The 20,862-nt window shown below is 41.5% G+C and overlaps 1 protein-coding gene, 1 long non-coding RNA gene and 1 pseudogene across 2 annotated transcripts; 1 reads left to right on the forward strand and 2 right to left on the reverse strand.

The window, feature by feature from the left end:
- Nucleotides 1–1,639: 1,639 nt before the first annotated feature.
- On the forward strand, nucleotides 1,640–3,733 carry LOC120294451 (cysteine proteinase inhibitor-like). Its single transcript, XM_039314543.1, has 3 exons — nucleotides 1,640–1,964; nucleotides 2,269–2,488; nucleotides 3,429–3,733. The coding sequence occupies exons 1-3, from the start codon at nucleotides 1,767–1,769 to the stop codon at nucleotides 3,434–3,436; spliced, it is 426 nt and encodes a 141-aa protein (XP_039170477.1). The 5' UTR covers nucleotides 1,640–1,766; the 3' UTR covers nucleotides 3,437–3,733.
- Nucleotides 3,734–5,561: 1,828 nt separating this feature from the next.
- On the reverse strand, nucleotides 5,562–10,044 carry LOC120294448 (annotated as a pseudogene).
- A 2,330-nt stretch (nucleotides 10,045–12,374) lies between these two features.
- Nucleotides 12,375–12,839, reverse strand: LOC120294455. Its single transcript, XR_005551751.1, has 2 exons — nucleotides 12,738–12,839; nucleotides 12,375–12,623 (listed from the first exon to the last, which is right to left on the reverse strand). It is a non-coding gene; the product is annotated as an uncharacterized LOC120294455 (long non-coding RNA).
- Nucleotides 12,840–20,862: the final 8,023 nt, after the last annotated feature.

The following is a 20,862-nucleotide window of genomic DNA, read 5'->3' on the forward strand; positions in this document are numbered from 1 at the left end:
TTTTAGAATTTTTTTACTATTACTTAAATAAGATTTGAAGCAAAAAGTAAAAAAAAAAAAAAAAAAAAAAAAAAAAAATGCCACGTAGGAAAAAAAAAATTTTAAATGCCATGTCATCATTTTTTGTTAGACAAATTGATAGTGTTAACAGAGGGAGTTGGCACCAATTTGAAAAGTTTTAGGATTTAATCGTATTTTTTTTTTTAAATTTTAGAACTTGATGCACTTTTGCGACAAGTTTTAGAAGTTATAGTGCATATGTCCTTATAATTTTCTTCATCTTTCGATTGGCATGGAATATGTAAAAAAAAAAAAAAATCTTTAGTTACACTTTCGCGACAAGTTTTAAAACTCGTAGTGCATAAATCCCTATAATTTTGTTCATCTTTCAATTGACATAGAGTATGAAGAAAAAAATCGTCCATAAAAAAGATACTTCATGTAAGAAACAGAAAAAGAAAAACACAACAAGGGATAATTGCTCAAAATCCCTCCTGAACTTTGACACAATTACGCGATGGAACCCAAACTTCGGAAAATGACAGATTACCCCTTTAAATTCTGGCATCATCACGATTTTTTTTTTTTTTTTTGAGCAAGCCCACAACGATTGAAAAGCCATTGATTAAACTTGTAAAGATTGTTTTCTATTGCAGCCGTAAACTTTTTCATTTGCATAGCCATTAAGTCTTATTTAAAAATAGACTAGCTCATTTTTTTTATTAATTATTATCAAAGTAAGCTCTACTGCATGAATAATGAAGTTAAGAAGAAAGAGAGCAACGCGGTGCATGGTTGATAAAATTGGGAAAATTAAATAGAGATTACATCGGTTAATAAAAGTGTATCGGTCTATTTTTTAGTATTGAATGATTATGTTGATCGAAAAATTAGCGGCTGCAACAAAAATAAAAATTTAAGGCGTCGCATTCTGTAACTTTCTAAAAATCAGGTGACTACTATGCAAATGGCATCAAAGTTGCGGGGTGGTTTTGAGCAATTATCTTAACTAATAAAGAGGGATAATGACCCGAATAATCCCCGAACTTTGACTTAATGTGTAATGTGGTCCATTAACTATTTAGTTCTTTAATGTGTAATGTGGTCCATTAACTATTTAGTTCTTTTATGTGGTTCTTGAATTTTAGCTTAATGTTCAATGTGATCACTGAAATTTTGCTACATATTTAATTTAGTTTCTAAACTTGAATTATATGAAAATGTTCAATGTAGCCCTTATATTAATTCAAGTTTAAGGACACCATTAAACATTTTCATATAAGTTATGAATTAAATTGAATATTTACCAAAAGTTCAGTAATTAAATTGAACAAATTAAAAATTTGAGAGATTATATTATGCATTAAGCCAAAATTTAGATATCATTTATATAATCTTTTCTAAGAAGGAAAGATGGGGAAGGGGAAATCAAGGTTTATGGCCGATAACACAGCCTGCAATGCGCTGATCCGGCCCATTGTCACCACCACGGAACCCATCAAGATTCCATCGTGGGTATCACTCCAGTCTCCATTCGTTGACCGGCACGCAGATTCCTCCGAAACGATGTCGACTTTGACACTGTTCCTTAGCCGCTACGCCATCCGGCGACTACCATTCAAGAAGGCCCCCTCACCCCGTAAGTCACGCAAAGGCTCTCGATCCGTCTCTCTTGTCGTCTTGAAAAGAAAGAGAGAATCTTTACAGAGGAGAATCCAACTCTTGCGGTGCGGGGAGGAGAAAGATCGCTTTTTACCAGAATCCCGATGAAGCTCAACAGGTTCTGCGTCGCCTTGGCGCTTGTGGCGGCGGTCCTGTGCGCGTCGAGCGAGGTGGGTCTGTGCGGAGAAGGCCAGATCATAAGGATGAAGCCCGGCGGGGTCCACAACTGCAAGGGTAGCCAGAACAGCGCCCAGATCGAGGGCCTTGCTCGTTTCGCTGTCGAGGAGCACAATAAAAATGAGGTCTTTCTAATTCCCCCGCTTTTGATTTTCTCATCCTTCTTTGGTTCTTGCCCTTTTTTCGTTTCCTTAGATTGAGGTCTGGTTGGCCTTTGATAAGGTAATCTGATCGAGCATGTGTTGACTTTAGTAATCCATTTTTCTGGTGATTTGTTTGGATTTCTTTCTGGGATTGCCTTGTTCTAATTGCATAATAATTGTTGGAGCATCATTTAGACTTTAGTTATAGCCTTAATTGTTCATTATGTCGGATTGCTGCGTTTGATTTCCCTTTGACTCTTCTTTTGTGTCATTCGATTCATCGCAGAATGCGCTTCTCGAGTTTGCTCGTGTGTTGAAGGCCAAAGAGCAGGTAGTTGCCGGGACTTTGTACCATCTTACCCTTGAGGCTGTTGATGCCGGCAAGAAGAAGATCTATGAAGCGAAAGTGTGGGTGAAGCCGTGGATGAACTTCAAGCAGCTGCAGGAGTTCAAGTATGCTGAGGACGTGCCTGCCTCCAAGGCTTCTGGCCTCGGCGTTAAGCGAGGTATTGGGCTAACCACAAATGAACTTGTTTGGCCATGACTTTACTTGGCCGTGGATTGTCCATTTCCAGGACGACCGATTTAAAATTGACAAAAGAAAAGATTCATTGGCCGTTGTGACATTAGCATGATCAGGATTAGAGCTGCTTGATGTGGAATATTTTACTTGATTGCATGGGGGGTTTAACTGTGCATAAAATTTACAGAATGTAGCCTATCATACCATAGGCATCCAAGGTGGAAGGAAAGTTTTGAATTTGGTTGGTGATTTCAAAAATTTCGGATATTGAGGTGACTATTGTTAGTCGTAATTATTTCAGAGGCTCCGACAGTCTGTGCCGAAACTCTCCGCTGTTGTGAATATTCAAATTCATCTTATGGCTTCAGAGAGCTAATTCAAATTTAACTGCATATTCTCATCTCCATCTTTCTCTGCCTACTATTTATGTCAATATGAGCCTCGAAAAATTGTGTAATGAGTACGCATATCTTTATATCTGGACAATGCAACATGTCATTTTGCAACTCATCTGCATTCCCTCTCTTTTACTATGTAATTCTCTGCCGAGTTTAAACTTAAGTGCAATCAAAGCATAGCTTTTCATATGGTCTAATGAGACATTTTGTTATGCTTTCCCAATCCCTCAAACTCCAAACTCCTAATAATGTTTCCCAAGACCAACTCTAGCTTTCCTCTTTACAAGTATTTCTTGGTTTTCTGTTTAAGCTCGATACAGTGTCTGGGGTTGGGGGATTTTTCCAGTGGTAACTTAAGCCAGTGCTCCAGTGGCCATGGCTGAAGCTCATGAGGCGAGTGAATGCTAGCAGTTGCATGCATTGTTTAGCCACATGAGAAAAACAAGTAGACAATAAGCAGCCCCGAGCAGTGGCTTCTTTTTTTCGTTGTTGGGTATCTGATTGAAACCTCTTCTTAATGTGTAGGTCACTGAGTTCTGCCAGATCTCAGTTGCTTCCGAAGGTGGGGAGGGGGAAGCAAGGAGAAAGACTAGACGTTATCTATATCAATGGGTGGAGTGGATCCACTCCCTGTTAGAATAATTACGAGGTATGTGTTAAAAGAATTTGTGGACGCGTATAGTAAATTGAGTCCATATGCAGAAGAGCACCGTCTAGCTCTTTGATGTATGAGAAATCACGTCAAATTCCGGAAAACAGTACCCTATTCAGCGACTATGTACATATAAAGTTAATACTTTGTATGATCTTGCATCTATAGTTTGTTTATATGGCTTTGCTTCCTTCTAGCATGTCTGATGTGTTGAACTGTTTCTAATGAAGCTTCGCCTAACCAGCAATTCCTAAGACTGTGATACATGGTGGAGTATGTTTTAGAACTCTTTCTTGCTCTCGGGCCTTGGCTTTATTGAGTAATTGTCTAGGAGCTTATCCATGGCAAGAATGAGAGCATCCATACAGACCTAAAAGAGGAAGTTATCATCTATGATTTCCAGAGACTTAAAAGAATGGAAGAGAACATCATTCAGAATATATTACTCTTTCGAACCCTGTATGAAAGAAAATATTAACTTTTTTTTTTTTTAACTTTATAATTGAAGAGAAATAATCACCAACCTTTGCATCGGCGAAGGCTGTTTTCAACTAGGCAATCGTTGGATCACAAATTTGTGCAGACATTTGGTAAATGAGACATCAGAGAGACCCCCACGACGTAATCTTATACGTAACTCAGTTTCTTCACTCCTACTCCACAATCCCGAACAATCAAAACTAGCAAGGGGTCTCTCTTCACACACAATTGTGTACAATGAAGAAATCGACATTTGGGTGAATGACGAGCCCTTGATCATGACTCGTTGGATCAACAAGGTTGAGCACCTCCACTGTGTCCGGCTCATCAAACTTGTCGTCAGATTAAATCATGTGATGGTGCAATCGGGTTAAAAACTACTTTGATTATTGGCAATTTCTGCCCTCTTCTTTTATGAAGAAGGATTAGTGAGAAATATTGCAAATCTAATATGATTGTTTTCAATTTATCTCTGAAGACCATGTGTTTCCCAGAACTAATCATAAGTGTAAACGTTCTGATCAGATTGCTATAAGATACAGATATTTCCCTCCAACCAAGAAGTATAATCCATATAAAAACTGTAACCCCTCTAGTTTAGCATGAAAAATTAGAACTTTCCTAGTTTTAATTTTTGGTGGGTTCGACTGATTACTCAACTTGCTTTTGAGCTCGAGTTGAGAAGGCCAATTGTAATTACTTGTCATCCTCTTTGAATTCCTTTGGCGTAAAATTAGCCCCCGGTATAAAATGGTAAGTAGGAAGGAACTCTTGTGCGAACGATTTGTTTTCTTTTTCCCCAGTATAGAGAGAGAGACCATTTTTTCATACTCACAAGAGTCGATGTTTCGGCAGTCACTGTGCATTTGACAGCGGTGGCCACAACTGTCGTCTCCCCTCACGAGCAACCAGTTAACTGCTGTGATCATTCAATCATCTTGCCGACACTGTCGGTCGGGGCCGATCATACTTTTGCTTCCGACTTGTATTTTCATAGGCGCTCTGTTTCCCATGATGCTCTTAATGTCCTGTTTCCATCATGCCATACTTTACATTCACCGTCTGTTTTGCTGGTAATTTTCTGTCAAGTTTATGCCATACTTACCATGATATGCTTTGAATGGATGAACTAGTCTTTCGATTCATATAAGGATCGCCTTTTGGACGGAAGTCTCCCATTTCCAGTTGGACGCAAATTGTGCAATCTCAAGATCTCCATAACTAGAACAAGAACATATATAATTGAGTAGAAAGATTAACGCATTCATCGAACATAAAGCGGAAGCAGAAAATGGATTACCCACTCATCAAGGAGATCCATTGTTCTTGAAGCGGGAGTGGAAATACAATGTTTCTTAGGTGAGGATACGGTGAGAGTTTCCACAGATCTAATTAAGAAATCTTCTATCTCACTTTAAATCAATCATGTTTTACGATAACCGTAAAACAGTAAATTACAATATCAATTAATTTATCCACATTAAGAAAACTCTTACATATATAACTCTTGCAAATCGTAAATCTCGTTATTCAAACCATCTTTCAGGTTCATGAATCCACGACGATGACAAACTTCCAAATTTTACAATCTTCTCATAAAGTTCAAAAATCCTGTAATTTAAAACAGTTAAAGAGGGAAAATTACATTTCATACGGCACGCGTTTGTACAGTTCGGAGGGTAGCCCAGGCGTGGCCACGGATTGCACAGGGTCGACATGTACGTGACCAGCCCAGGGTTCTCGGACGTGTCGATCTCCTCCGGCTTTGTCCCTTGCGGTGGAGTCCAGACGAAATGGTGCAGCAGATGGCCCAGCATGGACGTGACCAGGTTGATCCCGAGCTGTGCGCCAGGGCACACCCGCCTGCCGCGCCAAACGGGAGCAGCCTGAAGTCGTGGCCCTTCATGTCCACATCTTCCTCGAGGAACCGCTCGGGCCTGAACTCGAGCGGGCTATTCCAGACGGCCGGGTCGCGGGCGATGGCCCACACATTCACGTGGACGTTCGACCCCTTGGGGAATGTCGTAGCCGCCGATCTTGACGTGGGAGTTGGACCGGTGGGGGAGCATCAGCGGGGTCGGAGGGTGCAGCCGGAGCGCTTCCTTAGCAATGCACTGGAGGTAAGGGAGGTTCGAGAAGTCGGACTCAGTCACCACACGCTCGAACCCGACGACCCGGTCGAGCTCCTCTTGGGCCTTCTGTTGAACCCTCGGGTTCTTGATCAGCTCCGCCATCGCCCACTCCACTGAAATAACAGTAGTGTCCATGCCTGCTGTGATCATGTCCTGCATATGGTATGGACCATGGAGTTAGTTCCAATGCCAAGGAAATTCCTAGAATCTGCAGTAGATCATTTGGTTTCAGGACTAAACCAGGTGTCCAGAGCCGGTCGTTAAACTTACCCAGAGGAGTCCTATGATGGTATCTTCGCTGAGGTCGTATTTGTCCTTGAGGGTGAGCAGGGCGTCGACGAAATGCTGCTTGGCCCCGCTCTTCTGGCGGGCTACCGTGTGCTCCTCCATGATGGCCCGGGTGAGGCGGTCCCTCCTCGCGCTGTGCTTGGCGAACGCTTCCTCCTCCAGCGGGAACATCCAGCGAAGCCACGGGATGTGCTCCGCCATGACGAGCGATGCGCCAAGCTTCAGCCCGTTGGACACGATCGCCTTGAACTCGAGGCCCTGCCCTTCTATCACGCCCTCGGCGTTCATGAACCTCTTCCCAAACACCAGCCTCGTTATGTTGTTGAAGGCGACCGCCCCCAGGTACTTCTTCACCAGCAGGGTCTTCCTCGAATTATCTGCACCCACATCGCAAATCGTTCTGGTCTTAACACTGCTGATTCGACTCGGAATCATTTACCATATCAAGCATAGTAACTTAAAGCAGAAAAAGCAGACGAGTTTCCCAAGAAGAAGTGTTCAATGCGCTAATGATGTTCAAGAAGAAGCTAAAAGCAGTCCTCATTTCCACCGAAACGATGCCGAAACGTTAGGTTGAAACGAGAACAGGACGAACATGGCCCTCGACGTGACCAAGTCACAAGTACTACGCATCCACATTATGACTTTGCTTTAAAGGAGAAGCAAAGAGGAGTAATCTCAAATCTCGTGAATTGGGTTGAATAGACAGAACAATCTCAACTCCCCAAAAGAGAGAGAGAGAGAGAGAGAGAAGATGATGATAGCTTGAAATATTTCTGGTCACGATGCCGTCAATCATAATTGTTTTTCTTCTCTTGGGCTTAGAAACCCACATCACGGCATCATTAATGGAAGAGAGATAAGCTTTGAGGGTCGACATCCACGAGTTCAATGAATAGGTGGCGAGCTGTGTCTTAAATTCATTCACGGAAAGAGAAGTTGGCAGAAATTGACTTTGCCAAATGGCACTTTGTGTACATGGACCAAGCGTTCGATCTTCCCCATCACCTCACCTAATGTAAACAATCTCGTGTTTGGACTACCTAAGATCTAGTAGGGCATTCGTGCACTCCGATTTCATGCCATTTGCTGGGAAATGGAGAAATCCGGGTTTTCTTTTATCCTAACACTAAAGTCAATGTCTTGGCTACCAATCCCTTCCCTTTTTTTTTTTTTCTTCAACAATCATGTCAGGCTGGTGGTTGGTGGTCGCAACCAACCTTTTAATAGTCACATTCAATGAAGAAGGCCTCTATATTAAATAACAGTTCACCCCACCCGTTCCTCTTTTTGTAAAATTAATCGATAACAAATTCGAATATAATCGTGGCTAATAAAGAAAAAAATTCATTTCAAATATATTGATGAAATTTTTTACTTTAAAAATGATGAAATTTTATTATTTGGGTGGATGATGCTTTTTCTCCTCGGATACTTGTCGACAAGACAACTGCAAAACTCAAAGATGTGACACGAGGAAGTACCCGGTGAACTTCGTTTCTGGCACCCATTCCAGGTTGAATTTGTCAGATCTGGCTGACCAAATGACTTAAACCTTTTAATATGCTACGACCGGAGAAGAGAAATGGATAAAATGGCAAAACCATCCCGGGGTGGAAATGGTCCCATTATTCAAGACTTGAGCAGTCTTTAAACCGCTTCACCCTAAACAAGCCATTCCATGGTACCTTTCCACAAGCCATTTACAGGCAAATGAGGGGAAGGAGCGAGGATAAAGGTCCCACTAGGCTCCGGCCACAGTATTACTAACGTTGGGATTCCGCCTAGAGGGAGGTCACTGCCTTCTTCTAAAGCATACTAAGTCGGTAAACCCCAATGAAAGGTCCTGGAGGTGGCGGCCTCCTAGGGTGGCTGGCCGACAAAATCATCTCTGGATGGAAATGGTCCCGTTATTCATGTACTAAACTTTTTATTGATCATGACAAACTTCGTTTTGCATCGGCAAACGTCGACTTTAACGAGGAGGAAAATCTACCCCTTCACGCCACTATTTTTTGACCGAACGAGTGGCTATTCTATTCGAAAACAGATTTACGACTTAGACTTCAACTTAGGATACATTTGTTTGTGTTTTATTAAAAAGTTGTTCTAAGAAACGAGAAATAGAAAAAACTATTTCCATTCTATGGAATTATTTTTATCGGAAAAACGCGTTTGATAAACTTGTTCGAAAATAAAAAAAGAACCAAAACACATTTAGTAAATTTATGTTCTTTTTTTGTTTCTTTTAATTTTTAATATTTTCATTTTCTTTTTTCTTTTTCTTCTTTTTTTCTTTTTCTTCTTTTGGCCGGTGCCGGCCTTAGCCATGGTCGATGGCCTTACTCAGCCACGGCAAGGCTCGTGACCACCGGGCGCCGAGCTCACTCGGCCCACCGATCGCCTGGTGGTGGGCGAGCTTGGCCTCACCGGATTTGGGTGAGCTTAAGCTCGCTCGGCCAAGGTAAGGTTGAGCCTCATCGGGGGGCCAGCGACACTTGGCCGGGGCTAGCGACGCTCTTACGAGGTCGCTCGTCCCGACGGCCTGGTCGTGGGCCATGGCCGAGGCCGGCGACCGGCCAAAGAAAAAAGAATAAGAAAAAAATAGGAGAGGGAAAATTTATTCTTAAAAATTGTTTTATAAATAAAAAATAATTTTTTTTAAATAACAAAAATAAGTTTTTTTTTTTTCTTGTTTATGTTATAAACATGTTCCCGAGAACAAAAAAAACAGATTTGAAACAAAAACGTAAGCAAATGCGTTTTTATTCTTTTTTTTGTTCCGGGACAAAAAAACAAAATTTTTGTTCATAAATAGAAAGAAAAAACACAACCTTAGAATCCATTATAAGATTCGTATAGAAAATCATTTTGTAGAGCGCGGCGTGATGGGTTTCTTCCGTCGTTTGGACGTGGTTCGTTTGTTTCAATACAGTTCTTCGCATTACTCACGTTCAAGTTCGGTAGATCAGTCTTCTCTTTGATGCAGAACGGAAGAAAAAGAAGGCTGCGAATGCTAAAAAGAAAAGGAGGAGGAGAAGTTACCGGGGTTGGTGCAATCCTTGAAGATGGACTCGACCATGGCGGTGACCTCGTCCTCCCGGATGGGGCGGAGGGCCTCGAGCCGCTTGGGGTTGAAGAGCTCCAGCGTGCACACCTTCCTGACCTTCACGTAGTGGGGGCCGTAGTCGGCCCATGAGGTCCAGGCCGTCCTTGCTGAACTTGGCGGTCGCTCGGCTTCGGTGCCGGTCCGCCAACTGCTGGTCGTGCTCCTTGAGCACCTCCTTGGCCAGCTCCGAGCTCGACACGACCACGTTCAGGGAGGAACCGAACCAGACCGATATGATGGGCCCATAGGCCTGGGACCACTCCGCGAAGCACCGGCACCGCACGGGCTTGATGTCATAGAGGTTGCCGACCACCGGCCAGGCCCGCGGCCCCGGCGGAGCTTGAACCGGAGCCGCTGGTAGAGCTGGTGGGCGAGGAGGAGGAGGAGGACGGGGATGGAGAGGAGGATCAGTGGGAGAGCCATTGGCGTGGGATCTCTCTCTGGGGTGGAGAGGTGAGAAGAGATGATGGGTGGATCGTAGGAGGAGGTCGATGATAAGTCATTTTTATTAATTTTAGAAAATACAACATTTTTTTATTATTTTTCCCCTTTATGATGATGTGACTAAAATTTAAGTATCATAAATTAAAAATTCATGAGCAATTTAATGTGTTAAATTAAAATTCATGGGCCATTTACATTCTGGTCCCAGAAATTTAATTCCGGTGGGCTATCTTCTAAAGGTGGGTCCGGTGGGAGAAGGCCGAGCTACTTTTCCTCCCCACCACGTGACACTTCCCCTTCCTCCCTCAAGAAAATATTATGTCTCACGTTCCAGCCCGACAAACAAGAAGGAAAGAATATTAGGTGCGCCCGGCGCTCCACGTCACCGTGTGCCCCGCCCAATCAGGATGCGACACGTGTCGCCACGTGGAGCCGGGTCCCACTTTTTCTTTTAGCCAAATTTTTACCGCGTCCTTCTCTCTCTTCATTAATGACTGCGTCCTTTTCTCCTATTTGCACGCAAGCCGTCCCTTCCCCTTCCCCTCGCGTTCTCTTTCAAAATTTTTTGTTCTGCATTTTTCTCCATGAAACCTGCAACCTCATGAGAAAATATTAGGACACCCCTAGCTGACAACACATCCAAAGATCTAAGTCCAAGCTAGACCCTATGTGCTATGCAACGTATCATTATCCTTATAATGCACATATGATGCCATTACCCCACAAATTCTGACCGTTCTCTTTCTTTAGTTCATCTCACTTTCTTTGATGCGGCTACAGTTTTGTTGCCTTCGCTAAAGGGGTCATTTAAAAAGAAAAGGAAAGAGAAATGGCTTACATGTTTTTTTTTTTTTTGGTAAAGAAAATGGCTTACATGTTCATCACTCATCTTTCTGAAACAAAATCTTTTTGTCCAAATTGACTCGGCTTCTTCAGCTGCTGGAAGCACCAGCTTCTCCACATTCAGTGAACAAAATAACCCCCTTGATACAAGAGAATAGTGCTTGGAAGTAACCCTGGAAAAAATATGTATAAATAAGTCAAAATACTCCAAAAAAACAGGACCTTAGGACTAGCAGCCAGAGACTAAAAGAACAGCGAATTTCTCACTTTTCCCTTATGCTCTCTACTTGAAGCAACCAAAGGAAACTTAGGCGAGTTTGTTTGTGTTTCTATTCAAAAATTGTTCCAATAAACAGAAATAAAAAAAAAAAACAAAACTATTTTTGTTCCGGAGAATAGTTTTGAACAAAATAACGCGTTTACAGTAATCGTAAAAAATTTCTGTTCACGGAATAGAAAAAGAACAGAAACATGTTTGGTAACTACATTTAATTTATGTTCCTGGAATAGAAAAAGAACATAAACACGTTTGGTAATTGTAAAAAAAAATTGTTCCAAATTTTTCAAAAGTGCTTTTTTTTTATTTATAAATAAAATTAAACTTGGTATTGAATTCTCATTCTCATAAAATGCTCATCAATTTAATTTTGTTCATGGTGAGTGAAGACAAACATTCTGAATATGATCATATGGCCATACTTAGTAGAAAATTTTGTAAGTAAAGTTTGCACCAAATTTTGCTCAATTGCTTTTTTTATTTATTATAAATAAAGTGTAAACTTGGTATTGAATTCTCATTCTCATGAAATGCTCATCAATTTAATTTTAAATTCTATCTCAATCCAATTGCTCAACTCAAAAAATAACCGCTTTCAATCTATTATATTTTCTCCCCATATTTATTCTACTTTTACAATGATTCACCTAAAATCTTTAGTATACAAAAAGGAAAAACTTTCAAAAATATTTCTCATTCCTCGTGCAGTGTGAATCTGAACTTAAGCAGCCTCCAGGGAGCAAATTTTGCCTTCATCTAATTAATACCGAGGTTTCGATTTTCCTCGTAGCTAAAAGCACATGATATCAAGAAAAATCGAGAAAAAGATATTAAAAAGAAAAAAAAAATACAGGCGAAGAGGCATAAGAACAAACCCTCCCCCATCGGACTCGGTTTATCAAGGTCAAGCTCGAGCTAACCGAAGGAGAAACAATGAACAATTAAACCACGGCAAGAAAGGCAGCTTTGCCGAAGTCAATTGATGCCACAGCAACTCGAAAAAAAGAAGAAGTGAAGATTCAGCATTAGAAACACTCGCAGGATGTAGATGTATAGAGGGCCAATTGAAACAATCACACGGCCTTCCAAAAAGCTCCACATATCAAAGAGATCTTTCACTCATTGAGCATCAACAGTCTGATCAGGAAAGCTCTAGCTTAAATTTGTTGCCAACAGATGTTCCCTCTTTAATTATGTGAGATGCAGAGCGATTCAGAAACACAAACACAAGCACAAGGTTCAATTCTTTATAGTATTGGAAAAATGAATTCTTAGAACAATGCCAAATGAAACAACTAAAGATGGGTTACAGTAGCTGCATCTCACATTAGCTTGATATTTAAGATTTTCCCTGTCAACAGCGGAGTGCCTTTTTCATGAGGCACCCTCCTTGCCCAAACCCATAAATCTACGAATGCTAGACCAAAATCTCATGGCATCAGGACGTCGACAACCTAAGAGTCACCAGGCATGTTCTTAATGATATCCGAATCACCTGAAGACGATAGAAACAAGATCGATATAAGTGTTTAGTAGAAGTGCATAACAGTGTTGTTGAACCATTAGCATAAAAAAGTTGACTCTAGAATAGCAGAAGCCATCTTCATACCTGGGTCAATGATGCTAAGGCAGCATACCCGGAAATATTTTCCACAAGCTATGCCCAAGTCTACATTGTCTGGCACATAAAAATGGAGACAAATTCAATTTTGAATCCTTTCATGGTTTAAGGAAAAAGGAGTTCGAGTGACAATCGGGAAAAAAAGAACTTTGGCTAAATGGACACTTAAAGTGCCATAATTTACGAAACGTACACTTAAGTGCCAAATTCGAAAAAAAAAACGGATTACTTGAGTGCCACTCTGGCCAAAGTCCGACCAAAACGCCAACGTGGCGTTTTTCCGGCGGGACGCGCCCAAAACGACGCCGTTTTGCACTGCACTGTGGCCAAACGGCGTCGTTTTGGGCCGACGTGGTAAAAAGAAAATTAAAAAATTAATTAAATTAATTTTAAAATTAAATTTAGTTAAAATATTTAAAATTAATAATTTTAAAATTAAATTTATTTTATATATTTTAAAAAATAATAATTTAAAAAAAAAATTAAAAAAAAAAAAAGGGAATGGGGGAGGCGGCCGGGGATCAGCCCTCGGCCCGCCGCCGTCGCCGCCCGCCACCGTCGGGAAGGGCCGGCGACGGCAGGGAGGGTCGGCGGCCCTCGCCGGCGGGCGGGCCAAGGGCCACCGCTGCCGGGGTCGCCCGGCGGGCGCGGCCTTGGCCCCGGGCGAGGGCCGCGCCCCCAGATCCAGCGGTGAGGGCTCGCAACCCTCGCCGCATCCAGCGGTGAGGGCTCGTGAGCCCTCGCCGTCGGGGTCGTGCGCCCCGGCTAGGGCCCGGCAACCCGGCCGACCCTCCCCCACCGTCGCCGGCTCTTCTCGGCGGTGGTGGCGGCTAGGGCGATCCCGGCCGCCTCCCCCTGTTCATTTCCTTTTTTTTAAAAATTTTTTTTTAAAGTTTTTTAAATTTTTAAATGATTATTTTTAAAATATTTTAACTAAATTTAAATTTAATTTAATTTAATTAATTTTTTATTTTTTTTTCCACGTCAACCGAAACGATGCCGTTTTGGCCATGCTTCGCTGGAAAACGCCACGTTGACGTTTTGGCCGGAATGGCACTCAAGTGATCACTTTTACTCCGATTTTAGCACTTAAATGTGCTTTCGTAGTTATGGACTTAAAATGTCACTTTGGCCAAAAGTTATGGCACTTGAGGGGTCCCGCAGTCAGCGACAATCATATGAGCAACAGTCAATCCATGAAGCAATCAAAATTCCTAGATCAACATGCTCCATCAACCAAGAAAACTATCTTTTTACCTTAACCCACTTTATCTAAGTTTGTTTGACGAAAAACAAGCTTATGCAAATTCATTATCTCGAAATCCTAATGATAATTGACAGCATTAGGTTGACTGGGTTTCTGAGACTTTCCACCTACACTTGGTAGGAGAGGGTCATATGTATAGTCATATAGAACACATAGTTTTGCCCCAGCCTAATTAAGTTGCCAAAATCCATTAAGAGGAAAAGGCTCGAGTGATGATATGGATTCGACTCAAAGTACAGGCGGAATCGATTGATAATTGATGATCAAGTGGAAATATATGCATAGAAACTATGAAAAATCGGGCTTTGCTCGCTCGAGTGAGCAAAATGCTGCTGCTCGCACTCGCTCGGCGGCAGCCGCCACCCTGTCTGCCGCAGATCTGGGTGAGCAATCTTGCTCGGGGCTCGAGCACGAGGGCTCGCTCGGCGGCGTCTCGCAGATCCGGGCAAGCGCTGGCTCGAGTGAGCTGTCACGCTCGAGCCTCGAGCAGCCGTTGCCCCGCATCTACGAGGGGGTGGCTCTCGCCGAAGCCCTCGTCAAGCGGTGAAGGAGGAGCGAGCGGTTGGTGAGCGCAGAAACTTACCTCGAATCGAAACTTCAGCTGGTGAAGGAGCAGCGGTTGTCGGCGGGGAGAGTCTCGCCGAGTGGGGAGCGCCGGAGAGAATGACCGGTTGGGAGGCGTCGGATCGCTCGACCGTGGAAAACCCGTGAGAGACGTCGGAAAAAGGAGAAACTTCGCGGGGGCACGAAAGCGAGAAACACAAAAGAAACAAGTTTTTTTTTTTTTTCGTTTTTGTTATTTTCGGCCCTTCAAAAAGTGTTTCTAGAACAAAAAAAATAATTTATTTCTTTTTTGTTCCAATTTTGTTCGGGAACAAAAAAACAGTTTTGAACAAAAATGCAAACAAACACGTTTGTTCTTTTTTTGTTCGGGGAACAAAAAAAACAAAGATTTTGTAAACAAAAAAAAGAACATAAACATGCATGCCCTTCGCAACCTCCTCCCAAAAAATCCTAAGAAGACCAGCTAACACAACAACAGACCTGCACATGAGCCCAACCTTTTCCATGAGGAATTACTCACAATATCATGGTAGGGAAACAATTACATGTAAGACTGCATGAAAAGAAGAACTTTAACACACTAACACACTTCACTGCTGAAACTACGCAATAAATTCCTCTTTTGTTTTTGGGTTTCTCTTTTAAGAGCACCAAGAACCATTCAAGGTATAGTCAAAGATAACCCTTTGATGTTCTTCAGATTCTTGATTGCAACAAATGGTATTTCCCATCACTTAGGGGGAAACAAAAGCAACCCAAATTTTTTTACCGATTCCAAAGGGCAGTAATCACCAATGCAGATCCCTACAACCTATCAAAAGCCAATTCGGAGCAGATGAAATAGAAAATGAATAGTTTAAAGGGCTAACCGAGCCACTAAAACTAAATAGACATGAGCAATTGTAGCAATTAGCTAACTCTCATTCCACCTCAACAGCAGTTAAGACAAGCCCAAGCCTGGCCAATCCCAAAACTACAGTAGCAAACGCACGTACAGCGACTCGTTCCTCCATTCCCTCCACCTCAAATTTCAAGCCACCAATACGAATCACCAACCCCACTCATTCACCCGAAATCTGAAAGGCTCGAGACTTGAGAAAGCACAAACAAACGGGAGATCCCAAAACGAGAAACGAAAGATCCAAACATGATGTGCCGGGAGAAAAAATCCCAAAGACATCCGAGCTTACCATCGCAAAACTCGACAATTTGCGCAAAAACTATGAAAGGAAGAGGGATGAAGGAGAGACTTGCAGAAGAAAGGGGCTCTGTCCCTCAATCAGTCGCCATCGACATCGCAATCATCATCCCTGCCACCGTCGCCGTCGTCATCGCCATCACCATCGCAGTCACCTTCACTGCATTGCACCTCCAAGCCGACCAAGACGAGACACGAGAGGAGAGGACTCAGAGCCAGAGGAGACGGGAGTCGGGAGAGAATAAAACCGAATTTTTAATGGTTTGATTTTATCGGTTTGTGGTTCGGTTCAATTCGGTTAACCGATAAAAACCGAACCAATAAAAAAATATTGATTTTTAATGAGAACCAAACCGAACCGAAAAAACCAAATTTTTTGGTTCAGTTCGATTCAGTTTGGTTCTAACACCCCTACCTCCAACATGCCAAATCTCTTTTTTATTCTTGGGATAAGTGTAATAGAAATTCTAAAATTTGTCATGAAAATGCAATTGAATTATAAAACTTGTAAAAAGTGCAATCAAGTCCTAAAACTTGTCAAATTGTTTGAATCGAGTCATAAAGTTACACACCGTCAGTTTTTTTAACGGAAAATACTAACGTGGCAAATGATGTGAAATTTTAAATAATTTTTCATTTTCCACATGGGTTTTTAAATTATTTTTTATTCAATTATTTTAAAAATTAGATTTAAAAAACTAAAAAGAAAATCTAAAATTTATTTTAAAAAAATTGTTTTTTTAAAAAAGGCAACTCCTCCCCTTGTCGTCGTCGCTGCATCGCCGGCCCCTCCGGTGATGGGCGTTGGCTGCCTTTTTATTTTTATTTTTGAACTGTTTTGTTTTTTAAATAAATTTTAACTTTTCTTTTCTAATTTTAAATCTAATTTATATAAAAAAAAATTAAAAAGCCACATGGAAAATAAAAATTAATTTTAAATGTAACGTCAACAGTTTCGTTAAAAAGTTGATAGTGTTAACTTTAGGATTCGATTGGAATAATTTGATAAGTTTTAGGACTTAATTGCACTTTTTTACAAAAAATTGCACTTTTTGCACGTTTTAGGATTTAATTGCATTTCGTTACAAGTTTTAGGACTTTTATTGCACTTATTTCTTTATTCTTTTAGTTTCCTTCTCAAAACCCTAGCAGCACCCTTCTTCTCCTCGTCCTCACCCACGACCCCCTCCTCTCCTCTTCCTCTCAATCTCTTGCTTGCTCTCGATCCTCATCACAATCGTTCACCGCCTCACCTCTAGCCCTTCCTCCCTCGTAGCTGCAGCCTCATTACCGATCCATCGTAGCATCACAGAGTGGCGGCCTCGCCCTCGCCTTAGTCTCCGCTATTTCTCTCACCGTCTCTCCGTTGCAGAAAGCGCTGTCGCTCATGGCCTCATCTTTTGCTCCCTCGCCCTCACCACACGCGTGTCAAAACATGTCAACAAAAGTTGACCACGTGTCAACAAATTTGACACGCGGTCAACGTGTGTCCGAGCGTGTTCGAATGTGTCGACATGTCCGAGACGATCCGACACGTGTCGAGCACGACACGAAGCACGTATAACATGTCCGTGCTTCATAGCTTCCCCATATGGCACTGCAGAAATTAGTTGGAATAATAATAATGATAATAAAAAGAAAATAAAAGGGTTTGTCAGGAATATTCACGAATTAACTCATATACCCGTTAGCCTCCGAACATCATCTCGCATTTAATCACTGTTCAATTTTTCTTGCCACAAATACTCGAGCTGAGAAAAAAGAAGCCGAAATAGTATTCCTTACGCACGCATATTTGGTGAAAAACGTGGATGGCTCCAATTCGTCCCTGTCAATGGAAATACGTAAGGAAAATAGAGGAAATTATTTGCTAGTGGGCTTAGGTAGGAACCAAACATATATTACACATTTGAAGTCAAATCAGCGATCATTAAGTTTTTTTTTTTTTACACACGTTAATTTCGTGACGAGTTTCTTTTCTTTGTTTTTGGGGACGAGGTGGGTTTGCTAAAGTAATGGCAAAATTCACCAAAGTAAGTGGGCCTCTAAGTTTCATTTTCCGGTGATGATTTTATGGTTTGTAAACGAATGGTGTGTTTGCTTTGCATAAAACAATATTTGAGAAAACATTTTCCTCATTTTATAGTGTTTGGTTCATTTAGGAAAATGAATCAACGGAAAATATTTTCTAATTAACAAAAAATGTTTTCCTTTCAAAGCTTAAATTCAGGAAAACAATTTCCCCTTTGAAAAGAACCGAAAAACGTTTTTAAAAATGTTTTAAGGTCATTGCTTAATGAAAAATTTGTTATTAAAAAAATTCTAATTAAAATTTTTGAATTTGTTATTATTATTTATTTTCTTTTCTTTTTTTTTCTTGTTTTCTCTTTTCTTTCTTTGCCTATGAACGTAAATCCTAACTCCTCCACCTCTCTCTCCTCCTTCGCCCCCTCCCTTTCGTCCCCCGCCGCCTCCAACCCTAGCCCCTCGCACTCCCGTTGGCTTTGCTCCCTCCTCTTCCTCTTCGTCGGTGTCTTTTGCACCTTCATTCTCCAATGGATTTGACTCCACACTGGCGACTTTGGCGCGATGCTCTTCGGTACACTCGGGGTTGTCGTCGGTCGCGTCCTGGAGGATCGTCGCCCTTTGGGATGGCTCAGCCTGCCGTGAGCTCACGGTTCGCCGCCGTTCGCGTCAAGTTCCCCTTCACAATTGTTTGCCTCATTAGGGAACTCTGTTGCTTCTCTGTTCGGTGCTTTGCGCCTTCTTCAGTGCGAGCCTAGGTTTGTCCTTTTTTGCAATGTGTGCACCCCGCCTCAAGCATGGTCAAGGCTCGTTGGCTTGTGCTTGTGCTTGGAGTTGTCAGCTTCGGTGAACGGAATCGTTGCGAGAGGGGAGGTGAGGTCATTGAAGATGGCGGTGATGGCGGTGGGCAGGAGGAGGGCGATGGGTTAGGTGGGGAGGCGGCTGGGAGGGAAGGGAAAAAAAGGAAAAATAAATGAAAAATAAATATTTTTAAAAAATTTCATTCTTTATTTGAGAGAAAGCATTTTCCAATGAAGTCCAAATAGGAAAAAATGTTTTCAATGATATATACCAAACAAAAAAGAAAACTAATCGTATTCCTAGAAAGTATTTTCAAGAAAATATTTTTTTTAATCATTGAGTTTTCCATGAAAACAAACACACCTTAAGGATTGGGGTGATTTGAGTAGCTCGGGAAACACCGAAACTCTATCGGGATCTCCCGGCTGGTTACTTGGTCCAAAATGCTTAGCAAGCGAGCTCGAGTGATGAAGCGAGTGAAGTCTGAAAGCAATACATGTGTGTCCGTGGGGCTTGGAGTGAAAGAAAGTAGTGTCATTAGGCTGGATAATGCGTAGTGATTGTAGGGTGGTGCTGCAAGCCATGTGGGCTATGTCCATGAGGGCAGGTGAGAGAAAGGATAGTGCGTCGAATGTTGGGTTAGTAATTCAAGAGATTCGAAGTGAGAGCAAGTGTGGTTCGTAAGCCCGGTGAGGTTGTCACGCCCCCAAACCCCGAGCGCGTGCCCATCCTCTCTAGTCGATAATATTTTGCGACTTCTCCAGGCAGTCGCCAACCATTTTTATTTTATTGCATATGCGAAAGTGAATAATAAATCCTGACAATAACCATCTTGAGATAGAAAAGTAGAATATCAAATTCACAAATTTCACACACCTTTATATACACACTTGATCCATGTATAAGGTCTATGACCAAAGACTACAACAACTGGCTTTTAAAAAGAAGCAGTCATAATCGACCCAGCACTTTTGATCACCTCCTCTCGGCTCCGGGTCCTCCATGATGACCCTAAAAAATTGTCCCACGACGAGTGAGATATAAATCTCAGCGAGTCCACATTCTAAACCCCGATTAGGAGGACAATATGCCTAGAGGGCATCCTAACACACAATCACACATTTAACATATATGACTTATCTCGCCTCGGTTCCACCATGCAAGTCATACAGTTTATACACATTATGCATAAAATCAATGCATACAATAATTGAAATGCCTTACTCAACTCAATGAATCATAGAGGGTCCCGATTATAGGGTCAAATCGTTATGACACGTCCCGTTCCATATCACACAATTTTGTCCCATAACCGATGCATCTATTCCACTCAACATGCATTCCAATTGGTAATTTAGCCCACTCTAAGTACGGCCTACTAGAAATTCGGCAGTCATGGGGCGTAGCAGTGCATCGTCTCACCCCATTAAGCACGATTACGTCTCTCAAAGACGACTTTCCCGAAGGAGTATAGGTCCAACCTCTGCGACCCAAAACCACGATAAATTGGTATCCCATATAGGGTAACGTCCATCCGACACAGTTCGGATGGGTTCATTTAACCAACACACGACCTTAAACTCGGCTTAGGATTTGTGCATTGCACTCAAATGCCTTAATTAAAATAGTGATCTTGACTTATTTTTTGTTGTATTAAAAACACTTGGTGAAAATTGTCGTGTGTGGATACACGGTTAAATTGGACCGAAAATTCATAACCCTCTTTTTAAAATCCCACTTATTTATATAGTATATAAAACCATTTTCGATGTTTAAAACCCAACACCCAGGATTTTCTGAATAAATGTCAAAATTCATAAATTTTGGAATAATTAACCCAATTTCCAATCAACACTCAAATTTCACAATTTAACACTCGATTGCATAAACTAACCACACGATTAATCGGTATGAAATTCCGATCCTGCCATATCTCGGCCTAATTTCCGGAAAATATTTAATAATTAAATAATTACTAAAAATGCTAACTTAGGCTAAATAATTATAATCTAACCACCTATTGAGCGAAATAATTTATTCTAAACATTCTATCTATATAACAACACAAAAGTAATATAATTAACTATAAATTTCTAACCACCTAATTACTTAATCTAACTATCTTAATTTAACTAACTAACTTAACAATTAAACTAATTACACTTAAATAAAATCTAAACACCCCTTAAACGTTATTAGCCTACTAAGAAGAGTTTAGTGCATAAACTTGCTGGTTTATTATGAGAACTGATTCACCG

This window comes from Eucalyptus grandis, chromosome 1 (assembly GCF_016545825.1).
Source record: "Eucalyptus grandis isolate ANBG69807.140 chromosome 1, ASM1654582v1, whole genome shotgun sequence".
In the NCBI taxonomy this organism is placed as follows: Eukaryota; Viridiplantae; Streptophyta; class Magnoliopsida; order Myrtales; family Myrtaceae; genus Eucalyptus; species Eucalyptus grandis.

Coding starts and splice junctions, on each gene's coding strand:
- LOC120294451 (XM_039314543.1), top strand. CDS start 1,767: ATGAAGCTCAACAGGTTCTGCGTCGCCTTGGCGCTTGTGGCGGCGGTC. Junction 1,965..2,268: donor AGGAGCACAATAAAAATGAG/GTCTTTCTAATT, acceptor GATTCATCGCAG/AATGCGCTTCTCGAGTTTGC.